The following is a 22,390-nucleotide window of genomic DNA, read 5'->3' as shown; positions in this document are numbered from 1 at the left end:
GAGCACCGGAGCCGAGACAGGATATGAGGTAAGCCCTCAGCAGTGGATTGATACTTGGGAGCCCGTGCCATACCACCTTAACGGCACATGGACGAGTATACACGTCCATAGTCGTTAAGGGGTTAAAGGCATTTAACATAATGGGCGACAAAGATTCCAACAGAGATTTATAAAATCTAACCGTCATCAGGGCCGGGGCTCTTTCCGCCTGGGAACTCCTTGATTACAGCTCTTTCGAAGAAAAGGAAGCGTCCAGCGTCTCCACCGTATCAGAGGGAAGTGTAGGAAAGGTGAGGGAGTGCAGAGGGCAGGAGATTATACAATTCAGAGAAAAATGAGTAGAAGGTGGGTATGATATCCTCTGTAGTGTGGACCATAGATCCCGAGTGTGAAAGAATGTCAGGGATGTGGGTCTGGGTCAGTCTACTCTGCAAAGCTCTGGCAAGCATACATCCACTTTTGTTCCCATATTCATAAAATTTACTCCAACCTACCTGGAGCCATCGACCTCCAGATGACATTTCCCTTCAAGTCCAGCCAGCTGAAAATCTTGCAGAATTGGCTGCAATTCCAGTGAAGAGACTTTAGATAAATCCCTATTAATGGCTTGGGCTTTCTCTCGTTTCAGTCTAGAACCATGTTTAATTAGCACCCCACGGAAGACGCACTTAAGCGCCTCCCATTGGAGAAAAGGGGTGGTGGGGTCTGACTCATGATCAGTTACAAAACCGGAAACAGTCTTGGTCAGATCAGCCATGTAAATTGGGTCTAGAAGCAAGTATTCATGCAACCTCCAGAACCAATCGGACTTAAAGGGGTACTCCGCCCCTAGACATCTTATCCCCTATCCAAAGGATAGGGGATAAGATGTCAGATCGCCGCGGTCCCGCTACTAGGGACCTCCAGGATTGCCGCTGCAGCACCCCGCTGTCATTACTGCACAGAGCGAGTTCGCTCTGCACGTAATGACGGGCAGTACAGGGGCCGGAGCATCGTTACGTCACGGCTCCGCCCCTCGTGACGTCACGGGCCGCCCACCTCAATACAAGTCTATGGTAGGGGGCGTGGCGGTCGCCATGTCCCTGCCATAGACTTGTATTAAGGGGGCGGGCCGTGATGTCATGAGGGGAGGAGCCACGACGTCACACTGCTCCATCCCCTGTATCGCCCGTCATTACGCACAGAGCGAACTCGCTCTGTGCAGTAATGACAGCGGAGTGCCGCAGCTGCGATCTCGGGGGTCCCCAGCAGCCGGACCCCGGCGATCTGACATCTTATCCCCTATCCTTTGGATAGGAGATAAGATGTCTAGGGGCGGAGTATCCCTTTAAAGGGGTACTCCGGTGCTTACACATCTTATCCCCTATCCAAAGAATATGGGATAAGATGCCTGATCGCGGGAGTCCCGCAGCTGGGGATGCCCGCGATCATGCATGCGGCGCCCCGTTTGTAATCAGTGCCCGGAGCGTGTTCGCTCCGGGTCTGATTACGCTCGACCGCAGAGCCGGCGGCGTGTGACGTCACGCCCCCGCCCCCGTGTGACGTTACGCTCTGCCCCTCAATGCAAGCCTACGGGAGGGGGCGTGATACCTATCACGCCCCCTCCCGTAGGTCATCTAGGGAGCAGGAGCAGGGTCCCTCTGCATCGAGGGGTCATAGCAGAGAGGAGAGCAATAAACAAGACTGGTGGGTGCATTCACCAAGCCTACCTGTTTCCCGGGCAGTCTAGCTGTGATGGCGTGCAGACCGCCTCCTCCAACAGGAGAGGCACTTGTGGAGAGAGTGTAGCCTCCATCTTGTGAAGTGCTGGGCTCAGGGCGTTCAGCAGCACATGGTAACTATGGAGGAAGATTAGGGTCCCGGCTGCTGGGGGATGGCTGCGGTCACCTCTGGAGGAGAGGAGGCAGGCATTCGGCAGTCCAGCAGAGCAGGAGCTGGAGAGAGTGCAGGAGGAGACAGCTGGCTGTATGCAGGCATGCTGGCGGGGCCTGCTGAAGTGGAGGAGCTGGCAGCCATGATGTCCTGAGGTAGGGATGCACTCCGGCACGGCTGGAACCTAGAAAAATAGCCAGTCATGTCCCAAAGAGGAGAGGGGGGGGATGGATGAGGGCCCATTTCTTTGTTTTCTTGGAAGATTTCCTAGAAAGTTCTTATGGAAGAGTGCAGGACCAGAGCGCCAGCAGCTTGCGTCCTCAATCTTCCATGGCAAGCTACACCATTATAACTTTTATTAAATGCAGTCAAAATACCAGAGAAGTCATATCCTCTGGTATCCAACTAGAACATACAACCAAAATACCAGAACAGAACATGTAGTGTGTGCACAAGAAGGGCAGGATAGCAGCTCGGAGAGATTTGATCAGACCCATCTAAATTAGCATAGTATAGTACTACCATTGTGCCTATACAGTGTGATCTCCCTGAAAAGAACAGCCCCATGCAGGAACCTATCTCTCCTTGTATCATGGGCAAGCACATCACCCACCAGAACCCTATGACATGAGTGGTTTTTAAAAGCGACATAAGGAATGCACAGCAAACACCAGGAATGCATCTTAAAATGATAAAATTATGGAAAACAAGCACTTGGACCACCCCCTCCCCCTTTCACACATTGCTCATTCACTTTCCAGAAAACACTGTTTATCCTGCCAATCTGTGTGTTTGGAGCAGAATAAAAAACATGATTCACATTTTCAACATCAAAATATACATTGCCCAAGGAATTCTCACAGGAGAAAAGACTGAATTCTTGGGATGTGTTGTCTTATAAATTTAACCCATGGAAGATAAAAGTTATTCAAGACTAACTAACTCTTGTCTCCATTTGCTTTGTCATTGTATACACTCTATTGCTCTGTGTTAGCAGCCATTTCAACTGCACAACTCCAGGCAAATGAAGGATGTCCCTTATTCAGAGCCTTCATGAGCAGAGGATAGCTACAAAGAGGACACTGCATGTCCATAAATTATATGGATAGAGCACTGATTTCAGTCAGCATCATGTTAAACTTCATTGCCCTGTGATAGAACTGCAGGAAAGTTAAATACTTTTTTCCCCATGTGGCAGCTGATCACTGGGAATCCCAGTTGCTAGATCTCCTATGAGCAGTTTATCTTTGAAGCTAACAAAAAAAGGATAGTCCAAAGTGGAAAAATCCTAGAAGCTTTTTCAAGGTGGAAGAACCCTTCAAGTTGTGGCCAGTGTTAGGATACTGTAATATGCATGCATAATAACTGTGGCACCAAATTTTTTGTTGCAATATACATTAACCAACATCTACAACTCACTCTCTTTTCTCCTCACTAGAGATGAGCGAACTTACAGTAAATTTGATTTGTCACGAACTTCTCGGCTCGGCAGTTGATGACTTTTCCTGCATAAATTAGTTCAGCTTTCAGGTGCTCCGGTGGGCTGGAAAAGGTGGATACAGTCCTAGGAAAGAGTCTCCTAGGACTGTATCCACCTTTTCCAGCCCACGGGAGCACCTGAAAGCTGAACTAATTTATGCAGGATAAGTCATCAACTGCCGAGCCGAGAAGTTCGTGACGAATCGAATTTACTGTAAGTTCGCTCATCTCTACTCCCCACTAGAGGCCTGGTTTGATGCAGCATCTCCTGTTAAGCTAGGCCTCTTTCAGACATGAGAGTGGTATGCCAGGCCATTCTGTGACATAATGTCACGTGACAATGCCCTGAAAGATACTAAAAACACGGTTGAGTAAAGAATCGGGAGTTGTACATGGCAGGAAGAAGTGGAAAAGCAACAGAAAGGCATATATGAGCAAGTTGCAAGTGGGCCCCAATATATAAACCTAAGCCTTTAGAGTTTTTTTTTCTATTAAATAATAGCAACCTATCAAATAGTTAAAAGGGTCCAAAACAAACCTGACAGACTAATGACACGCATGGCTGGTCTGAATTTTGGTCAAGAAATGCACATGTGTGGAGACATAACTATTGAAGGGCTTCGTTTCTTGGTCCCATTGAGTCTTATTAGACTCTTTGGAGATCAGCTATGGACAATCAGGTGGGAGCAACACATGCTGCGATATTGGAGCTTTCATGAATACTAGTTCACATGTATGGATCTAGTTGGATAAATTGACTCTAGGAACCCACAACCTTATTATTGTTTCTGAATGTTGGAGAGAATTAAAAGGTATAAGATGATGTTGTTTACAATAGAGAAATGTTATGACTTCTCTTGTTTGAATGGTCTTGGGAATGTAGGGGACCTATCTGCTGAGACCTCTTCATGCCAAAGAGCCCATTAAGTAAGTACTAACCAGATTCTTCCCTCATAACTTTAAGCAAAAGAATGTTGGCTGATGACTTCAGAAGAGGCTCCCAAGAAGAAGAAAAAATACATAACATGCATATGCAACTGTAACTATAAAAATAACTATAACAATATGAAGTGGACAACATTACAGGTGGGTGACTTGATAGGTTCCACATGCTTAAGACTGCTATAGGTAAAAAGTTGCTAACTACAAGTGGCCGTCAGGGTGGTCGACCTGAATACTATGTACCACATGGGTAAGAAAAAGTGCAATATTTGGCTAGGTGCACCTTTCCATGCGATAAAAGTGAAGTTAATTGCTGTACATTTTTAAAGTCCATGTTATTTTAAGAGACAAGCCATTTAAGGGTATGTTCACACATTACTAGTGGCTATTAGGAGAAAGCAGAATACATTACTATACTATACTTGCACCATATTTCATGTGAGCACTATAGCTACACTGGCTGCTATTAGGGCTGAGTGCTCAATTAAACAGTAACACAGTTTTTGTAGGAAGAATTAATAATTGACTACATCTCGCGGTCTAGAACATTCCAGACAGGCCCTCCAAGTCACACATTGTAAATCATTCTGTGACATTAAAGGGAATGAAAACAAAAAGAGGTTATTAAGAACAGCAATTATTATATAGTGCAGAAATCCTGAACACGGGAGAGGACAACAAGCCACAATTCATCTTAATGGAAATTTCTTATTTCAAAACAGTTTTCCATAAATGGTTACTAAATAAATTGAACGCACAAAATGTGCTCGACCAGAAGTGCCTGAAATATATATTTTTTTTAATGTAAGATCTAAACCAAATAAGCAGGCTCCTCCCATTATATATATATATATATATATATATATATATATATATATATATATATAGATATATGACCTGCTGCAATTGTGCTTATAGCAGCAGCCAATCCTAACAAACAGAGCTGCAGTGTAAAGCAAGGGGGAGTTACAGAGTAGCAAAATAAGTCACTAAAAAGACTGGAGGTGAATTTCAACCTACTTATATCTCCACAGACAAAAACACTAAATTCAGAGTCATTTCTTATACCTGTGTGCCACAAAGCAGCCAACATTGAAGGAAAGGAACAAAAAAATTATCCAGTTATATTATCCATATATAGCATAGTGTTGATTTATGGTAGATAAAGTATTTCACAAGCACACTGTGACAGTTGTTGCTCACCACTGCCTTTTGGTCATATTCTTGCTACAATTTTTTCTAAATCCCGATGCAAAAGATGTGTTTTCAGTGCAATTTCAGGAAAATCCCAGCAGAAAATGCCATAAAAACGTAATTGCCATAAAAACGTAATTGAGCACAACCCTCAGGGAGCAGCAACAGGAAGGGGTAAGAGTTTGAGAGCTGCAAGGAGTGATCTAGTAGGTAATGATGTTATTCTGTAGTTCACAGGAAGTCAACTGACCAAGGACTGACCACTTAATCTAATACATTTAACACTGATTTTCTATAGGTCACACGGGTAGTCACATTGCCCAGTTACAGTAATACAGAACATGGATGGAGCTGTGCTGGAATGAAACAGATGGCACTGTAGGACTAGTGATTGTGTGGCATGATATGGGCAAGGAAAAAAAAAGAGTGCATTTTTAAACTGAATATAGACTCTAGGTTTTTACTGATTAAAGCCAAACACAGACATGTTATTTTTTTTCTAATCTGTTTCTATTTTCTGATTGTAATTGTTTTTATGCAATTTATTTTTAAATTATTGTGGGGACAAACATCTTGCCTGAGCCGTTATTAACAGCATTCATATACACGCTTTACAGCAAGCCCCAAGGACATAGGCAAAATAGTATGGTGCATTCTGTGTTATGGATATACTGGGGTCGTCTTTCATTACACTCTTACTTGTTATAAGGACACTGCTGAAAAGTAATCTATAAAGAACAGGAAATGTCATCTTATTTTTAGGCCTAATGGCCAAATAAAATCTGTACTATTACATCATAATATAGATAGTAAAATGGAAAATTGGAAAATTAACAAAAATTCTAAGAAAAAAAATACAAATCTTTGCCAGAATCAGTGGGTCAATTTCCGATGACACATTCCCATTAGGTATTCTCTAACCACGGCCTATAATGACATAATACTTAAAAAGACGGAACAAAAATGAATATCCTTTCCAATGTCTGTCAATATGTACAGACTGATATTTTGTTTCTTTGCAAAAAAGGCTGCATGGAAAGAAAGTTTCCACAGTTACAAAGGGCTCAATAGGTTGCCATCAGATCTGTGGGTGGCATTGGTACCTGTAAAAGCTTCTAATCTAGAACAGAGCTGATGCTTTATCTGAATGTATTGAACACTGGAGAATTACGCAATCCTGACGTGAGAGACTGCTGGGCTACAAAGGTTTTGCCTGTCTTCTAAATGAGCCCATCTACTCTTTAAACAATACAACTATATGACAAGTCCCATATACCCCGATGAGCTGTGAGCAGCATCCTCTGTCAAAAGGGACCGGTTTGGATTCCTGCATTTAAACAGATGTTTCAACTTTTGTTGTGTTTGACGTGATATAAAAAGATACCTCAGAAAGCAGATATGAAATCAGAGGCTAAAAACCTGTAATGCTGAGTCACTGGAAGCAATACAGCGAATAACAAACCACATTTCACTAATAGAAATAATTTGTCCTTTCTGTAATACACTTTTTAACTGCTTGAATAGATTAAGATTTTGAGAGTGACTCCCATCATGACTCAGTATGTAGGAAGTGATCTATTCTATTTCCCCTTTTTCCTGTGCTTAGTGTTGTCCCCTTGCTGAATAGGCTTTATATCAGCAGTCAGAAGAAGCTGAGTAATGGAATGGATCACTGCAGTGCTGGCATTTTTTATTTCACACTCACTTTAAAGGGAACACAAAATTAGATTGTATCCACTGTAAGGGAGGGTTCCCACCACAATTTTTCTATACAGTTTTTGGATACTTTTTAAAAAACAAAAAAGTATGCAACCGTACAGCAAACCGTGGCCATAGACTTTCCATTCAAAACCGTTGGCACTAGGGATCGACTGATTATCGGTATGGCCGATATTATCGGCCGATAATCGCGATTTTGGGCATTATCGGTATCGGCAATTATCTTGCCGATAAGCCGATAATGCCCCGCCCCCCGCACCGCCCCTACCGCACCGCGACCGCCACCCCCTCGACCCGCCGCACCGCACCCCCCACCGTGATGCTAGGCGGTATACTGGTATGGATTTTTTCCCATACCGCTATACCGGTCGGGCCCCTCCCCACCCTCCCAGTCAATAAAAAAATTAAACTTACCCGTAATGGGGGTGGTCCGGGCCATCCATCCATCGTTCCTGTAGTGTCCTGTGGGCGTTCCGGGTGGAGGGTGGTCCGGTCCGGGCTGTCCTCCTTCTCCCACGGTCTTCTTCTCCACTCCGGGCAGGCTCCGGTCTAGTACGCTGCATAGACGCCGCTACGCCGTGACGTCAGGTGCGTCGCTGCGCATGGGCGTCACTGCGCAGCGACGTCTATGCAGCGTACTAGGCCGGAGCCTGCCCGGAGTGGAGAAGAGGCCCGCCGGAGAAGAAGGACAGCCCGGACCGGACCACCCTCCACCCGGAATGCCCCCGGAACACTACAGGAACGATGGATGGATGGCCCGGACCACCCTGACAGGTAGGGGGAGAGAAGCGGGTGGTGGCGGCGGCGGCGGCCTATGGCCCCGCAAAAGCCACTGCAGATCATTGATTTAAAGCGCCCGCTTTAAATCCATGATCTGCAGCGGTGTCGCAGGGGGTTAAATAGCCGATAACTTATACCGGAATATCGGTATAAGTTATCGGCTATCGGCCCTAACCTGCACCGATTATCGGTATCGGCCCTAAAAAAACGATATCGGTCGATCCCTAGTTGGCACCATATTGTATACGGGTGTCTCAGTTTTTCAAACCACACGGTTTTTACTTTTTTTTTTCTGGACAGAAAACCGTGGCCTACCACAGTTTTTGGTCCGGGAGAAAAACCGTATTGACCCGTATACGTTTTTTTTAAACATGAGAGTCAATGTGAACTGTACAGACCTGTATGTGCATACGGTTCCAGCTGGTTTTCTCAATACGGTTTATGACTTAGCACAGTTATTTTTTCTTGGCATCTCAATCAAACAAGTGAAACTTTATTCATAATGGAGTGAAAAGTTCAAAACGTATACTTTTTTTTCTTAAAAAACGGATGCAACCGGACATAATTTTTCAAACCGTATACAGATAAAACTTTGTACACACGTTTTGATATAGTTTAGTCAGGTTTTGAGGAATCCGTTTTTTTAAATAAAAAAACTGATTAAAAAAAAACTATATTCCAAAAATGTGGTGTGAACCCAGCCTAACATTAGCTACAGGGTCTAAAGCATTAAATGGGCACTCTCATTAAAAAAAATTTTGATATTGCACTCCTTATGGTAAATAAAAAATCTTTCTAATGTACTTTGTTTAAAAAAAAAAAAAGTTTTCAATGTTTTATTTGTGTTAAAAAAAGCTGCCACTCTGTGTCTCCCTACTTGTCCAGAGCACATTTCCCCTCATCTTTTGCACAGATTTTGGACCCCTGCTGGCCTGGCAGAAGTCCAAAAGCAGGAAATGCTGAGGGGGGGGGGTGCAACCTTATCCAATCAGAGCTCATCTCACACACTGAACTGTTCTAGGCTGTGTGAAGCAGAGTGAGGGAGAAAGTTCTCCTCTGTATCAGATTCAGATGATGTCATGCCTGCTGGGGAATGCCTCTTCCCAGTCTGTGAATCTGACTGAGACTGAGCAGAAAATACAGAGAAATACTAAATAGAAAACTAACAAATAATAAAAATAAAGGAAGAGGATGGTTTATCATGATGGGGGCAGTGAACTAGGAGGATAATTACATTTAACAAGATCATGAGAGGTACTCTTTAACCCCTTAAGGACCAAGCCCATTTTGACCTTAAGGATCAGGCCAATTTAAATTTTTGCATTTTTGTTTTTTCCTCCTCGCCTTCTTAAAATCATAACTCTTTTATATTTCCATCCATAGACCCATATGAGGGCTTGTTTTTTGCGTCACTAATTTTACTTTGTAATGACATCACTTATTTTACCATAAAATGTACGGCGCAACCCAAAAAATATTATTTATGTGGAAAATTGCAAAGAAAACCCACAATTTAGCACATTTTGGAAGGTTTTGTTTTCACGGTGTATAGTTTATGGTAAAAATGACATGTTTTTTTTATTCAGTGGGTTAATGCAATTAAAATGATAATCATGCTATATTATTTTCTATAATTATACCGCTTACAAAAAAAATCTCAAACTATTTTAACAAAATGAGTATTTTTGAAATTGCCCTATTTTGGCCACCTATAACTTTCTAATTTTTCCGTATAAGGGCAGTATGAGGGCTAATTTTTTTGTGCCGTGATTCGTAGTTTTTATAGGTACCACTTTTGCTTAGGTTTTACTTTTTATATATATTTTTATAATTTTTTGGGGAATAAAATGTCAGAAAAATTCAGCAATTTTGGACTTAAAATTTTTTTTTTACATTTACGCCATTCCCCGTATGGGATAATTAACAATATATTTTGATAATTCAGACTTTTACGCACGCGGCAATACCAAATGTTTATAGATTTTTTTTTTTTACACTTTTTTGGGGGTAAAATGGGAAAAAAAAGGATGATTTGTGTTTAATTCGGAGAGGGGATTTTTCTAATTTTTTTAACTAAATTTTTTACATTTTTTTACTTTTAACTTACACTTTAATAGTCATCATTTGATTGCTAATACTGTTCATTGATATGCATAGGGCATAGCACTGGTCAGTGTTATCGGTCATCTTCTGCTCTGGTCTGCTCAATCTCAGACCAGAGCAGAAGACCCCTGGAGACGGACAGAGGCAGGTGAGGGGACCTCCATCCATCATTATATATGATTGGATCCCCACGGCAGCATCTGAGGGGTCCCTGGCTGCTGATAGCAGCTGGGACCTGCCGCGCATGACGCGAACACGGGTTCGGTGCTCGCGGTCATGGCAGAGCGTAAATGTAAGTCATGGTGCGTTAAAGACACACTGTCATTGTTAAAAACTTTTTATATATTGCAGGACTCATTATAATATAACATTTCACAATATACACCTGTTAAAAAAAATTTAAATTTTCACCTTAAATTCAAGCTCAAAATAGATGCCACTAGGGGTTGTCTGTCTTTTAGCCAGACAGACTAGTCTAGATTTTACAGCATACTGGATACCGGCCGTAAAGCATACCGGTATCCAGAATAGGAGATTTCTATTGAGTGTATGCAAAACTACAGATAAAGGATGTGTGGACATGCTGGGAGCTGTAGTTTTACAACAGCTGGAGGCAATACTGCTCTAACACAGTTATTTACAAACATTGCAGCTTCAGTTGTTACTAAACTCCAACTCCCAGCATGCTGAAATAGTCAAAGCTTTCTCGGACTCCTAAATGACAAAGAAGTTGATCAGACATTCAGGAGTCTGTGAAAGATGAATGACACACATAGCGACAGCTATGCTGATTAGCATCCAGCTTTACTAGGAGAAGATAAAAGATAGAGATAGAACATATATTCATAGAAATGCTGTACTTTTATCTAAAAAATCCTTGCACTAATTTTATAAAGATCTATTCTTATATTTATACATTTTATCCTGTTATGAATTCACCATAATGTCTTCTGATTACTGCAGGCAAGCTCCAAGTATCTTTCTCTGTGTAACATGACACAGCATAAAACCAGAGAGGAAAGGGTTACAGAGTAGAGAGTACTGATTGGCTGACTGCACAGGCTTGCTCCTGTGAGGGAGACAGACTGACACGCCCCCTCCAGCCTGCATAATGATGAAAAAGTAACTCACCAGCAGATAAATGCTTATATATCTGATATATAGGTCTGAGACACATAAAATTTATATGCACATGATCAGGATTGGGTCCTGAGTAACATATCACTTTTTTTTCTTTTTTTTTGCACTATGACAGGTATGCTTTAAGTACCACAGCACCATGACGAACATTTACATCCATTGTCGTTAAGGGGTCAAGTAAGCATTTTTACCATGCCTCTATGTCTGTGGAGGCAGCTACTCAGCACCGTTTGGGGAACTAGTGTGTGTGTGTGTGTGTGTGTGTGTGTGTGTGTGTGTGGAGGGGGAGTTCTTCCTACTACTTTCATCACCTTATGTCAGTGTTTTCCAAACAGTGTGCCTCCAGCTGTTGCTAAACTATAACTTCCAGCATGCCCGGACACACATGAGAGTTGTAGTTGTGCAACATCTAGAGGAACATTGGTTGGGAAACACTGGCTTATTCCAATACATTTAGCATCACGTAGTCAGAAGCGGGGTTAGTATGGGATCATTGTTGCAACACTACAACTTGAATGGAGGGGGCGGGGCGTGACGTCACGTCCCCAGTCCAAGAAACCCGGAGGTTTCTGAAACTGGAGATTCAGCACCCGCATCGAATGCAGGTGCTGCAGGGAGATTGCGGGGGGTCTCAGCAGCGGGTCCCCTGTGATCAGACATCTTATCCCCTAAACTTTGGATAGGGGATAAAAAATTTTGCCCGGAATACCCCTTTAAAGGATAGGACATAAGATGTCAGATCGTCGGGGTCCCGCTGCTGGGGACCCCCGGGATCTCCACTGCAGAACCCCGCTATCATTACTGCACAGAGCAAACTCGCTCTGTGCGTAATGACGGGCAATACAGGGGCTGGAGCATCGTTACGTCACAGCTCCGCCCCCTCGTGATGTCACAGCCTGCCCCTCAATATAAGTATATGGGAGGGGGTGTGGCAGCCATCACGCCCCCTCCTATAGACTTGCATTAAGGGCTGTGTTGTCACGAGGGGGTGGAGCCATGACGCAACGATGCTCCGGCCCCTGTATCACTGGTCATTACGCACAGAGCAAGTTTGCTCTGTGCAGTAATGATAGCAGGATGCCGTAGCCCCTATGATGCTGTTCTGGCATATCATAGGGGCTTCCTAAATGTGACATGCCCCCCCCCCCCCCCCTTCCCCCCAAACCATTACAGCTAAATTTGCTTTCCAAATGCCAAATGTGACTCCTTCCCTTCTGAGCATTGCAGTGCAACAGCAGAGCACTTGACATCCACATATTGGGTATTTCCATACTCAGAAGAAATGGGGTTACACATTTTGGGGGGCATTTTCTCTCGAGTATGGAAATACCCCATGTGTGGACATCATGTGCTCTGCTGGTGCACTACAATGTTCAGAAGGGAAGGAGTCACATTTGGCTTTTGGAAAGCAAATATTGCTGAAATGGTTTTTGGGGGGCATGTCGCATTTAAGAAGCCCCTATGGTGCCAGAAAAGCAAAAAAAAAAAACACATGGCATACGTTTTTGGAAACTACACCCCTCAAGGAACGTAACAAGGGGTACAGTGAGCCTTAACACCGTTTGACGACTTTTAATTAAAGTCAGATGTGTAAATAAATAAATAAACATCTAACTAAAATGCTGTTTTTTCCCCATTTTTACAAGGGGTAATAGGAGAAAATGTCCCCCAAAATTTGTAACCCCATCTCTTTGAGTATGGAAATACCCCATGTGTGGATGTAAAGTGCTCTGCAGGTGAACTACAATGCTCAGAATAGGAGGAGCACCATTGAGCTTTTGGAGAGAGAATTTGTTTGGAATGGAAGTCGGGGGCCACGTGAGTTTACAAAGCCCCCATGGTATCAGAACAGTAGACCCCCACATGTGACCCCACTGGCATTTGACAGATCTTTGGAACAGTAGGCTGTGCAAATGAAAAATTACATTTTTTATTTTCACGGACCACTGTTCCAAAAATCTGTCAGACACCTGTGGGGTGTAAATGCTCACTGCACACCTTATTATGTTCTGTGAGGAGTGTAGTTTCCAAACTGGGGCCACATGTGGGGGGGTCCATTGTTCTGGCACCATGGGGGCTTTGTAAGCACACGTGGCCTTCAATTCCAGAAAAAAAATTCTCTCCAAAAGCCCAATGGCGCTCCCTCTCTTCTGAGCATTGTAGTGTGCCAGCAGAGTACTTTACATCCACATATGGGGTATGTTCTGGGGCAACACCAGCATGTTAGTGTAACACTTTTTTTTTTTTTTTTTTACAATAACATGCAAGCATAGACCCAAACTTTACCTTTTCATAAGGGATAAAAGGAGAAAAAAACAACAACATTTTTTAAGCAATTTCTCCCGAGTACGGAAATACCCTATATGTGGCACCAAATTGTTGCCTTGAAATACAACAGGGCTCAGAAGTGAGAGAGAGCCATGCGCATTTGAGGCCTAAATTAGGGATTTGCATAGGGAAGGACCCGGATGCAAGAATTACACTTGCCTCAGATACCAAAATTACCCTACGGCAGTGTTTCCAAAACAGGGTGCCTCCAGCTTTTGCAAAATTTCTAGGATGCCTGGAGAGTCAGTGGCTGTCCGGCAATACTGGGGGTTGTTGTTTTGCAACAGCTGGAGGCTCCGTTTTGGTAATAGTGCCGTACCATACATTTTTTTTTTTTTATTGGGGGGAGGTAACTGTGTAGGGCTGTGTGTATATGTAGTGTTTTACTTTTTATTTTGTACAGTGTAGTGTAGGTAGTGTTTTAGTGTATGTAGTGTAGGTAGTACTGCTGGGGCCCCAATCACGCCGCCGATGCCGGGGATCTGGGGCCCAGCCTCAGGTACACACTCCCGGCACCTTTCAGGACCCATCTGGCATTGTCTCGGGATGCCTGCGGAATGATTTCGACGAGCAGCAGGGACTGGAAGTACTCAGGGCATACCGGTACGCCCTGAGTCCTTAAGGATTGGGGATGTAGGGCGTATGCATACGCCCTGTGTCCCCAAGTGGTTAAAATCCCTCTATTTTGACAACCTATAACTTTTTCATTTTTTCAGTATAAACAGCAGTACGAGGGCTCATTTTTTGGGCCGTAATTTGTACTTTTTATTGATACTACATTTGTATATAAAAAACTTTTAATCAATTTTTTATAAATTTTTTTGGAGAATATGATGTGGCAAAAAAGTTACAATTTTGTATTTTTTTAGTTTTTTTTTGTTTCTTATGTTTATGCCGTTCCCAGTACGGGATCAATGACATTATATTTTGATAGATCGGACATTTATGCAAGCAGCGATACCAAATATGTTTATAAATGTTTTTTTTTTCAATACACTTTTTTCGGGTAAAATGGGAAAAAGGGACATTTAACATTTTTATTGGGGGAAGGCATTTTTCAAATTTTTTTACCTGCCGTGCATGATGCGAGCAAAGAAAAAAAAAAAAAGATAAAAAAGATAGCCAGCACTACTACCTTATACATGGGTGCACGCTGCTGTGGCAAATACAAAGTATACAAAACAGAAGGTTGCAGCAGCACTCTTGGTCAAAAAATGTAGGCTCTTAGCGCACTTTCTGATCAAAACGTGTCCCCCATCCACCATAAGGAGGTAGCCTCTTGTCGGATGGGACCCTAACATGCTTAATCCACTCACCTCTGCTGGGCATATGGCCTCTGACTGGGTGACATGCAGGATCCACTATCAATTTAAAAACCTCCTGTGAAACAGGGAGGAGTGCATGGCTAGAGAGGGTGCCACTCTCCCTAACATGTATAGCAAAAACACAATCTCACACCTTTGGGGAAGGTGCACTTTCTCCTGCCAGGAGCACACACAATGTGAGCAAGGGGAAAGGTATTGTGGTGGACCACCGGTGTATGGCGGGACCACGGGTGTAGAGGTGTAGGTGGTGGGATCAGATGGTATTAAAGGAGTAGTCCAGTGGTGACTCAGTGGTGGGCAACTTATCCCCTATCCTAAGGATAGGGGATAAGTTGCAGATCGCGGGGGGTCCGACCGCTGGGGCCCCCTGCGATCTCCTGTACGGAGCCCCGACAGGCCGCGGGAAGGGGGCGTGTTGACCTCCGCACGAGGCGGCGGCCGACACGCCCCCTCAATACAACTCTATGGCAGAGCCGAAGCGCTGCCTTCGGCAATCTCCGGCTCTGCCATTGAGATGTATTGAGGGGGCGTGTCGGCCGCCGCTTCGTGCGGGGGTCGACACCCGCTATCTTGGCGGAGAGCCGGGGCCCCGTACAGAGAGATCGCAGGGGGCCCCAGCGGTCGGACCCCCCGCGATCTCAAACTTATCCCCTATCCTTAGGATAGGGGATAAGTTTTTCACCACTGGACTACCCCTTTAACCCCTAGTGTAATGCAGTACTTATTAGCGGCTGTATATTTCAGAGAAAGTTCTTTTGTTTTTGGATTAATTTTTTCTGTCCACAGTGCTCGCTGCTGACTCCTCTGTCCGTATCAGGAACTGTCCAGAGCAGCATAGGTTTGCTATGGGGATTTGCTCCTGTTCTTGACAGTTCCTGATACAGACAGAGGTGTCAACAGAGAGCACAGTGGACAGAAAAAAAAAAAGAAATCCAAAAAGAAAATAACTTTCTCTGTAGTATATAGTAGCTAATAAGTACTGGAAGGATAAAGATTTGATAATAGGTAATTTACAAATCTTTTCAACTTTCTGGCACCAGCTGATAAAAAAAAAATTATTTCCACTGGAGTCCCTTTAAGCCCTTAAGGACGCAGGGCGTACAGGTATGCCACTGTTCACAAGTCCTGCAAGGTTACATCTTGATGTCAGAGGCAGGTGGAGGATGTGGAGGAGAAAAGAAAAATGATGCAACTAGTTTTGCACCTTCAGTCACTTTTTCCAGCTAACATGCAACCGTTACATGTTAGTTGGAAAAAGCACCTGAAGGCGCAAAACTAGTTGCATAATTTTTCTTTTCTCCTCCACATCCTCCACCTGCCTCTGACATCAAGATGTCTAGTCAATAAAGTGCCCTGAATGTTCAGCATCTGCTAACGGGTGAGTGCGGGTTTTTTTCACATCTTCCTTGGATTTAAATTGTACTTAATTTGACCAGCACCTCCAAGCACCTGCATTTATACCCCGTCTCCTTGTGGCGTGAACACTTACAGGCATTTGATATATGGGACTCTTTACACACAGTGCCACTTCACCAAACTAGTTCTAATATACCTACAATAATACTGTTACTTTGCACAAGAATATAACTTCAATATCTTTCCTCCTACAGAAAGGAATAAAATGATATAAATCGGAAAAGCGTAGAGAATATTTAACTTGCATTTTGTGAAATTTTTTTGTTCTTTTTTTGAGTATTTAATAAAGATAGCACAAACGCAGACAAATTGTGCTAGTATAAGTTTGTCATACAGGATGCATACGTTTTAATATAGTTTCTCAGCTTGTATATGTGTATTAACAAGAAAGATACTTTTAACCCCTTAAGGACGCAGCCCTTTTTCACCTTAAGGACTGAGCCCTTTTTCGCAATTCTGACCTCCGTCGCTTTACGAATTAGTAACTCGAAAACGCTTTTACCGAATATTCTGATTCTGAGATTGTTTTTTCGTGACATATTCTACTTTATTTTGGTGGTAAATTTTCAGCGTTACTTGCATCCTTTTTGGTGAAAAATCCCCAAATTTCATGAAAATTTTCAAAATTTAGCATTTTTCTAACTTTGAAGCTCTCTACTTGTAAGGAAAATGGATATTCCCCAAAAAATTTATTTTTATTCACAAACACAATATGTCCACTTCATGTTGGCATCATAAAATGGACATATTTCTGCTTTTTGAAAAAAATAGAGGGCTTCAAAGTAGAGCAGAAATTTAAAAAAATGTCATGAAAATTGCAAAATCTGAAGGGACAGATGTTACAGAACTACAACTCCCAGCATGCCTGGGCAGTCTGGGCATGCTGGGAGTTGTAGTTTTGCAACATCTGGAGGGCTACCATTTGGGCACCACTGTAACAGTGGTCTCCAAACTGTGACCCTCCAGATGTTGCAAAACTACAACTCCCAGCATGCCCAGACAGCCAAAGGCTGTCTGGGCATGCTGGGAGTTGCAGTTTGGCCTTCCTAGTGGCTGCCACAGTAAAGATCACTTTACTTTCACTTTCATTGTATTTACCATAAGGAGTGCAATAGCAAAACATTTTTATTGAGAGTTACCTTTTAAGTCTGACAGTTTAAACAAAGTATATTACAAATATTTTTTATTTACCATAAGGAGTGCAATAGCAAAAATTTGTTTTAATTAGAGTGCCCATTTAAGTACAATTTACATGAGTTAGTAGCACCTCACATTTAAGTTCTGTGATAAAATGCTCTTGAGGCCAGGGTCATGTATATTCTTCTTTCCTGTTATAGTCTTGATGAGTATTTAGTGAGTATATCTAGAGTTCCTACAGAACTGCATCAGAAATGCTGTATAAAATCCTGACAAGAAGCCGGTGTTTGCATTTTGATAACAAATGGTCTCTATAGTCTCTATATTTAGATATTTATCAGGATAAACTTAGAGGGGAAAATCACAACTTGTTTTATAGCAAACCATCAAATACTAGTTGTCCATTATCATTTATACCATTGCTGGTCACACCTAATGAACTCACAGTATAATATTCTGCACAAATATATTGTAAAATGCCATTTTCACCATTCATTTTGCAGGAGCTACAATGTGGCTGGTGAAAAATAACTAAGCGACACTTCATTTAGGTTCTGTATGGGAAACAGTTTCCCAGGAAAGAAGAAAGACACAGTGGGTAACCAAACAGCCGACCCCAGAAGCTAGATGACTCCCGTTGCTCTGGGGAATATGTCAGTGCAAAATTCCTTGCTAATAACAATACCAGCCCCGGCTGCAAGGGAAATAATTGTTAGCTAAAGCTTACTTGTACATTCTTAAAAAATGTTTCTCCAGCTGGCAGCACAATGCTACTACTTACATATTCCTAAGTATTGCGATGGGCCAGAAGACAGTTTCCATCTTAAATTGTCCACGACTCTGGACAGGCACCTTTTTATGAATCCGCTTAAATTATTTTACATTCGCCACTGTGTATTTGCCCCAAGCCCTGGGTGTATGTTGATGAAACATGTTGGAGCCCATCTAATAAAACTGAATGGAGACAAAGTTTGACCTGTGCTGTTGAACTGCTGTTACCCCTGTAATGACTGACCACGTGACTAGCAGGGGCTCACTATTGGTACAGGCACAATACAATGCTCTGCCAAACACTGACTGGAGCAGTAACCCACCTCAGCTCTACATTATGCCCAGCACTGCAGACATTGGTAGATAGTTGAGAGAGAGAGATAAAAAAAAAGGATATCTGGCTGTTTGAAAAGTTCTAAAGTCATGTTTTCTTTCTGATCTCATAGAGGCCAGGCCGAGCTGCAGTAGGCATGCCTCCTCCTTCTGAACATGATATAGAGCGGACAGATTGCCTTTAATATAAATGCAGTAAGGAGAGGGCTGGGAAGAAGCATTATTAGGAGAATTTTTTTTTTCCCTGCTGAAGGTTTCCTCTTATGTGACCATAGTGGTGGAGGGCAGAGACTGATGGATGATGCTTTCAAATAATTTACTCACAGACCAATGCATTATGAAAGGTTCAGTGTGCTGGAAAACCAGGGACTAAGCTTACATTATCCGAGAATAAATATCAGACATGAAACAATATCATCACTCATCACTCACTGTAATCCTGATGAATCTCATCTATTTGCTCTTCACTCTGTTCTTTGGTGAATGTCATGCCCTATGAGATGAGAGAGGAAAAAGACAAACAATGAATCTTAGATTGAATTTTAATTCGAAGTGAGGAAGAGAAAATGACACACACACACACAGATATATATATATATATATATATATATACACACATACACACACAATGTACTAAGTATGTTGGAACAAAGAAAATAGAATCTGGGCACGCCACTGCCTCTGCTCCCTAGCATGTACTTATTACATTTATCTCTGTGGATTTCAATCAATAAAGTACCGACTGTCAAGATCATTGGGTGAGTGCTCCAGATTCTATTTTCTTTGTTCCGACATACTTTATCAGAATTTGTTTATATACCTGTGATGCACCACTGATTGAACTGTACCACATAGCTGAACGGCTCACCTGAACGTGATTTATGGTCTACTCTATAACCGGTGCAAGGTACTTGTTTTCTCTTTGGACATTTTCTTTACATACTGTACTAAGTAAACCCTTTAGAATGCTTCCTAGTAGTGAAAAAAAACTTTCACCCAATCAGCTCCTAGAGCTTTCCATTAAATGTTACAATAAGGGTGTTGTTCTATCCTGTACTCTGATGTCATCCTTAGTTGTCTGGTCCATCATACCCGTTTGTTAATTGACAGCCCTTTAAAGGTCACATCATAGAAATGGAAGCAAGGCGACGTCTCTGTGCAGCCATGCATGGCCTCAAAGGTTCAGATATAGTTGCTTGTTGCTGCTGCTTGGATAGCCAGGGATGAGGTTAGAAATGCAATTTGTACAGATTGAATGTGCTGCAAGCAAAGATGCTCTTTTCATATAGTGATCAAAGAAAGGATGAGAAGACAATAGATGTGCTGCAATACAACTAATGTGTGGCTCAATCAATCAGTGAAAAAGAGAAAGGAATCCTTTATGGTTAAACCTTTCATTTTGTTGGTTTTGCATTTCTTCTTCTTGCAGGAGACACAATTCTAACAGATTATAATATGTTTTGATTCAGAATGAGAAGCAACTGGTCACTGTAAAACCTTATTAAGTAATATTCACACATTGCATATATACTGTGTATCTTACGCAACAGATTTTATGCAGTGTAAATCAATATAAATAGTTGAGAAACGCATAAAATCTGCTGCATATACAGTTCCTGTGAACATACCCATTAGCGGTTTTTCACAGACAAACCTGCTTAAACAGATTTTTTGTGAAAGAACATCCATCACCCATTTGCCAGATAAGTGATTAGTGTCTGATCTCGGGGTCCCACCATGTAGACCCCCATCAATCACAGAATTGCGGATCCCTTGTCCCCCAGTTCAAAGTTAAATATGCACACTGTCACTCTAGGGGCCTAACCCTCTTAAAACAGCTCCTTCAACAGCGAGTTGATCACCAAGGCCCACCTGCACCCAGACATGTCAACCTCTGGGAGCATGTACACATTTACAATGTTGCAGGTGGGCCCACTAAAATCAGCAACATTAACAATGAGTGACCACGTTATGTGTGGTCCAGTAGGAAGATAATGTTATAGCGGGTCTACACTCTGCATAATAAAGAGAGTACAGGGACGATTGTCAAATGCAATTCAAGAAACTTGCTTTTCCGATGTTTACATTGATCAAACCACTTAATAATGTGGAAAACTTAATCTCACAGATACTTAGATACCATTTATTTTCAGTAAGCTAACTGACCTGGCAGTGTATAAATATTACCATGTAACATACCCATTCTGTGGTTCATGTAAACAATATATGTAAAATGTTCATTTAACATTTAAACAAACATTAAACCTAGAAATGAATAGTGAATAGCAGATAATCTTCCCCCGTGTTTGTAAGTCTGCATGGTTTCCTTACTGTTCTGACGAAGCGAGTGTGACGCGTGTAACAGCTGTAACACGGCTTTTCTGCAGTTAGTTGCTCCGTGTGTACTCCAGGCACTTGTTTATACTTTTGCACAGAAATAAAGGACTGGTTTTATCGCTACTAAGTGGTGAGTGCTTTCCGATTCTTTTATTAAAGACTGCTGCATTATACATCTTGTTTTTCCTGGGATTAAGCACCCCACTGCCTTGATAATAACCAATGGAAGACCTCAGGTGAGCTTGGCCTATTGATTTATAATGTATGTGGGTCCCATGTGCACGGTGAAGTGTAAAGCTTAGTGGTGCTGACTTACTGTCTCTAAACCATTGTCGTTCCTAAAACGAGAGATGTCGGCCGATCTGTTCCACTCTCAACTGATGACCAGCTAAAGGGATGGGGCTTGGCCAAAGAGGTGGAGCTTGAAAATCCCTTTGTACTACTGGAAACAAGGCAGAGGAGGGAAGTTCCTGCTGCAGCCAGCTGATGTACAGCATAACATTGGACAGGGAGGAGGGGGTGGTAGATAACTTTTGTCACAAAGAAGATTAACTTATATATTGCTGAGATTCTGATACCAATAGGAAGCAAAATAGAGTCAAAGGAAAGGAGGAGATTAGAAGAAAAATATTTTTCATTTTTACATGCATTTTAGGTTTAGTGTTTTTTTTAAGGGCCCAATACTTCATTTATCTTAATGGACAAATTAGTATTATTTATAATATTCCAATAATCCAAAATATTTATTAAAAAAATAGCTGTCAGATCCTACAGTACTTTCCAAGGGAAATTTTACAAAATTAAACATAAATGAGGGAGATCTGAGGAATAACATAAAATAGGCGGCAGCCATCTCTTATACTTACACTTTCTTTTTTTGCCTCCAAAGCTGAGCGTATCTTCTCATTTTTCTCGATTTCACTAACTATTTCTGCAGCTATTACAAAATAAATAAAAAATTGTTAGGATAAGTGCAGTGAATACAATTTTTTTTTTTGAAAAATCCAAGGTTAGGTATAAGCAGTATGTCTCCAAATTGAACAAAATACAGTATCGGAGGCTATGATACAGCGAGCGCTTGGTCTACATCGGCACTTCAGACATCAAATGTGTAATGAAGGGATTGTTATTCAATTAATTACTAAGAACTAGGACGTGAGACATTTTCTACTCTCCCATTCAAGTGTTAAAGCAAAACATGTTACTGCAGGGCCTGCACATTGTTCCTATTGGAAAATCAATTTGTTAGCGTATCTGAAAGAGAATTTCTCTGTAAAATGCACAAAATGAATTGTCCTCTTCTGTCAAGTAAAGAAAAAGCTACTCACACAGTTAAAGTAGAAATCCAGTGGAAAACAAATGTTTTTTAATCAACTAGTCCGAAAAGTTATACAGATTTATGTTAAATCTATTTAAAAACCACAGTGCTCTCTGCAGACACCTCTGTCCATGTCAAAAACTGTCCAGAGCAGAAGAGGTTTGCTATGGGGATTTGGTTCTACTCTGGACAGTTC

The 22,390-nt window shown here is 42.1% G+C and overlaps 1 protein-coding gene across 9 annotated transcripts in view; it reads right to left on the bottom strand.

Annotated features, from left to right (window-relative positions):
• Positions 1-22,390, bottom strand: part of RAD18 (RAD18 E3 ubiquitin protein ligase) — a 577,293-nt gene that overhangs the window by 275,024 nt on the left and 279,879 nt on the right. For all 9 annotated transcript variants that reach the window (XR_008845017.1, XM_056524992.1, XM_056524991.1 and 6 more), the window contains 2 exons: positions 21,743-21,813; positions 18,972-19,032 (listed from right to left, as the gene is read on the bottom strand). Coding sequence is in view for 8 of the 9 variants with exons in the window: in XM_056524992.1 (XP_056380967.1) it covers positions 18,972-19,032; positions 21,743-21,813 (132 nt within the window). In the remaining variant the exon portion in view is untranslated. The remainder of the gene's footprint in view (positions 1-18,971; positions 19,033-21,742; positions 21,814-22,390) is intronic.

This window comes from Hyla sarda, chromosome 6, assembly GCF_029499605.1.
Source record: "Hyla sarda isolate aHylSar1 chromosome 6, aHylSar1.hap1, whole genome shotgun sequence".
Lineage (NCBI taxonomy): Eukaryota > Metazoa > Chordata > Amphibia > Anura > Hylidae > Hyla > Hyla sarda.
This window is presented reverse-complemented; position numbering and strand designations above follow the sequence as displayed.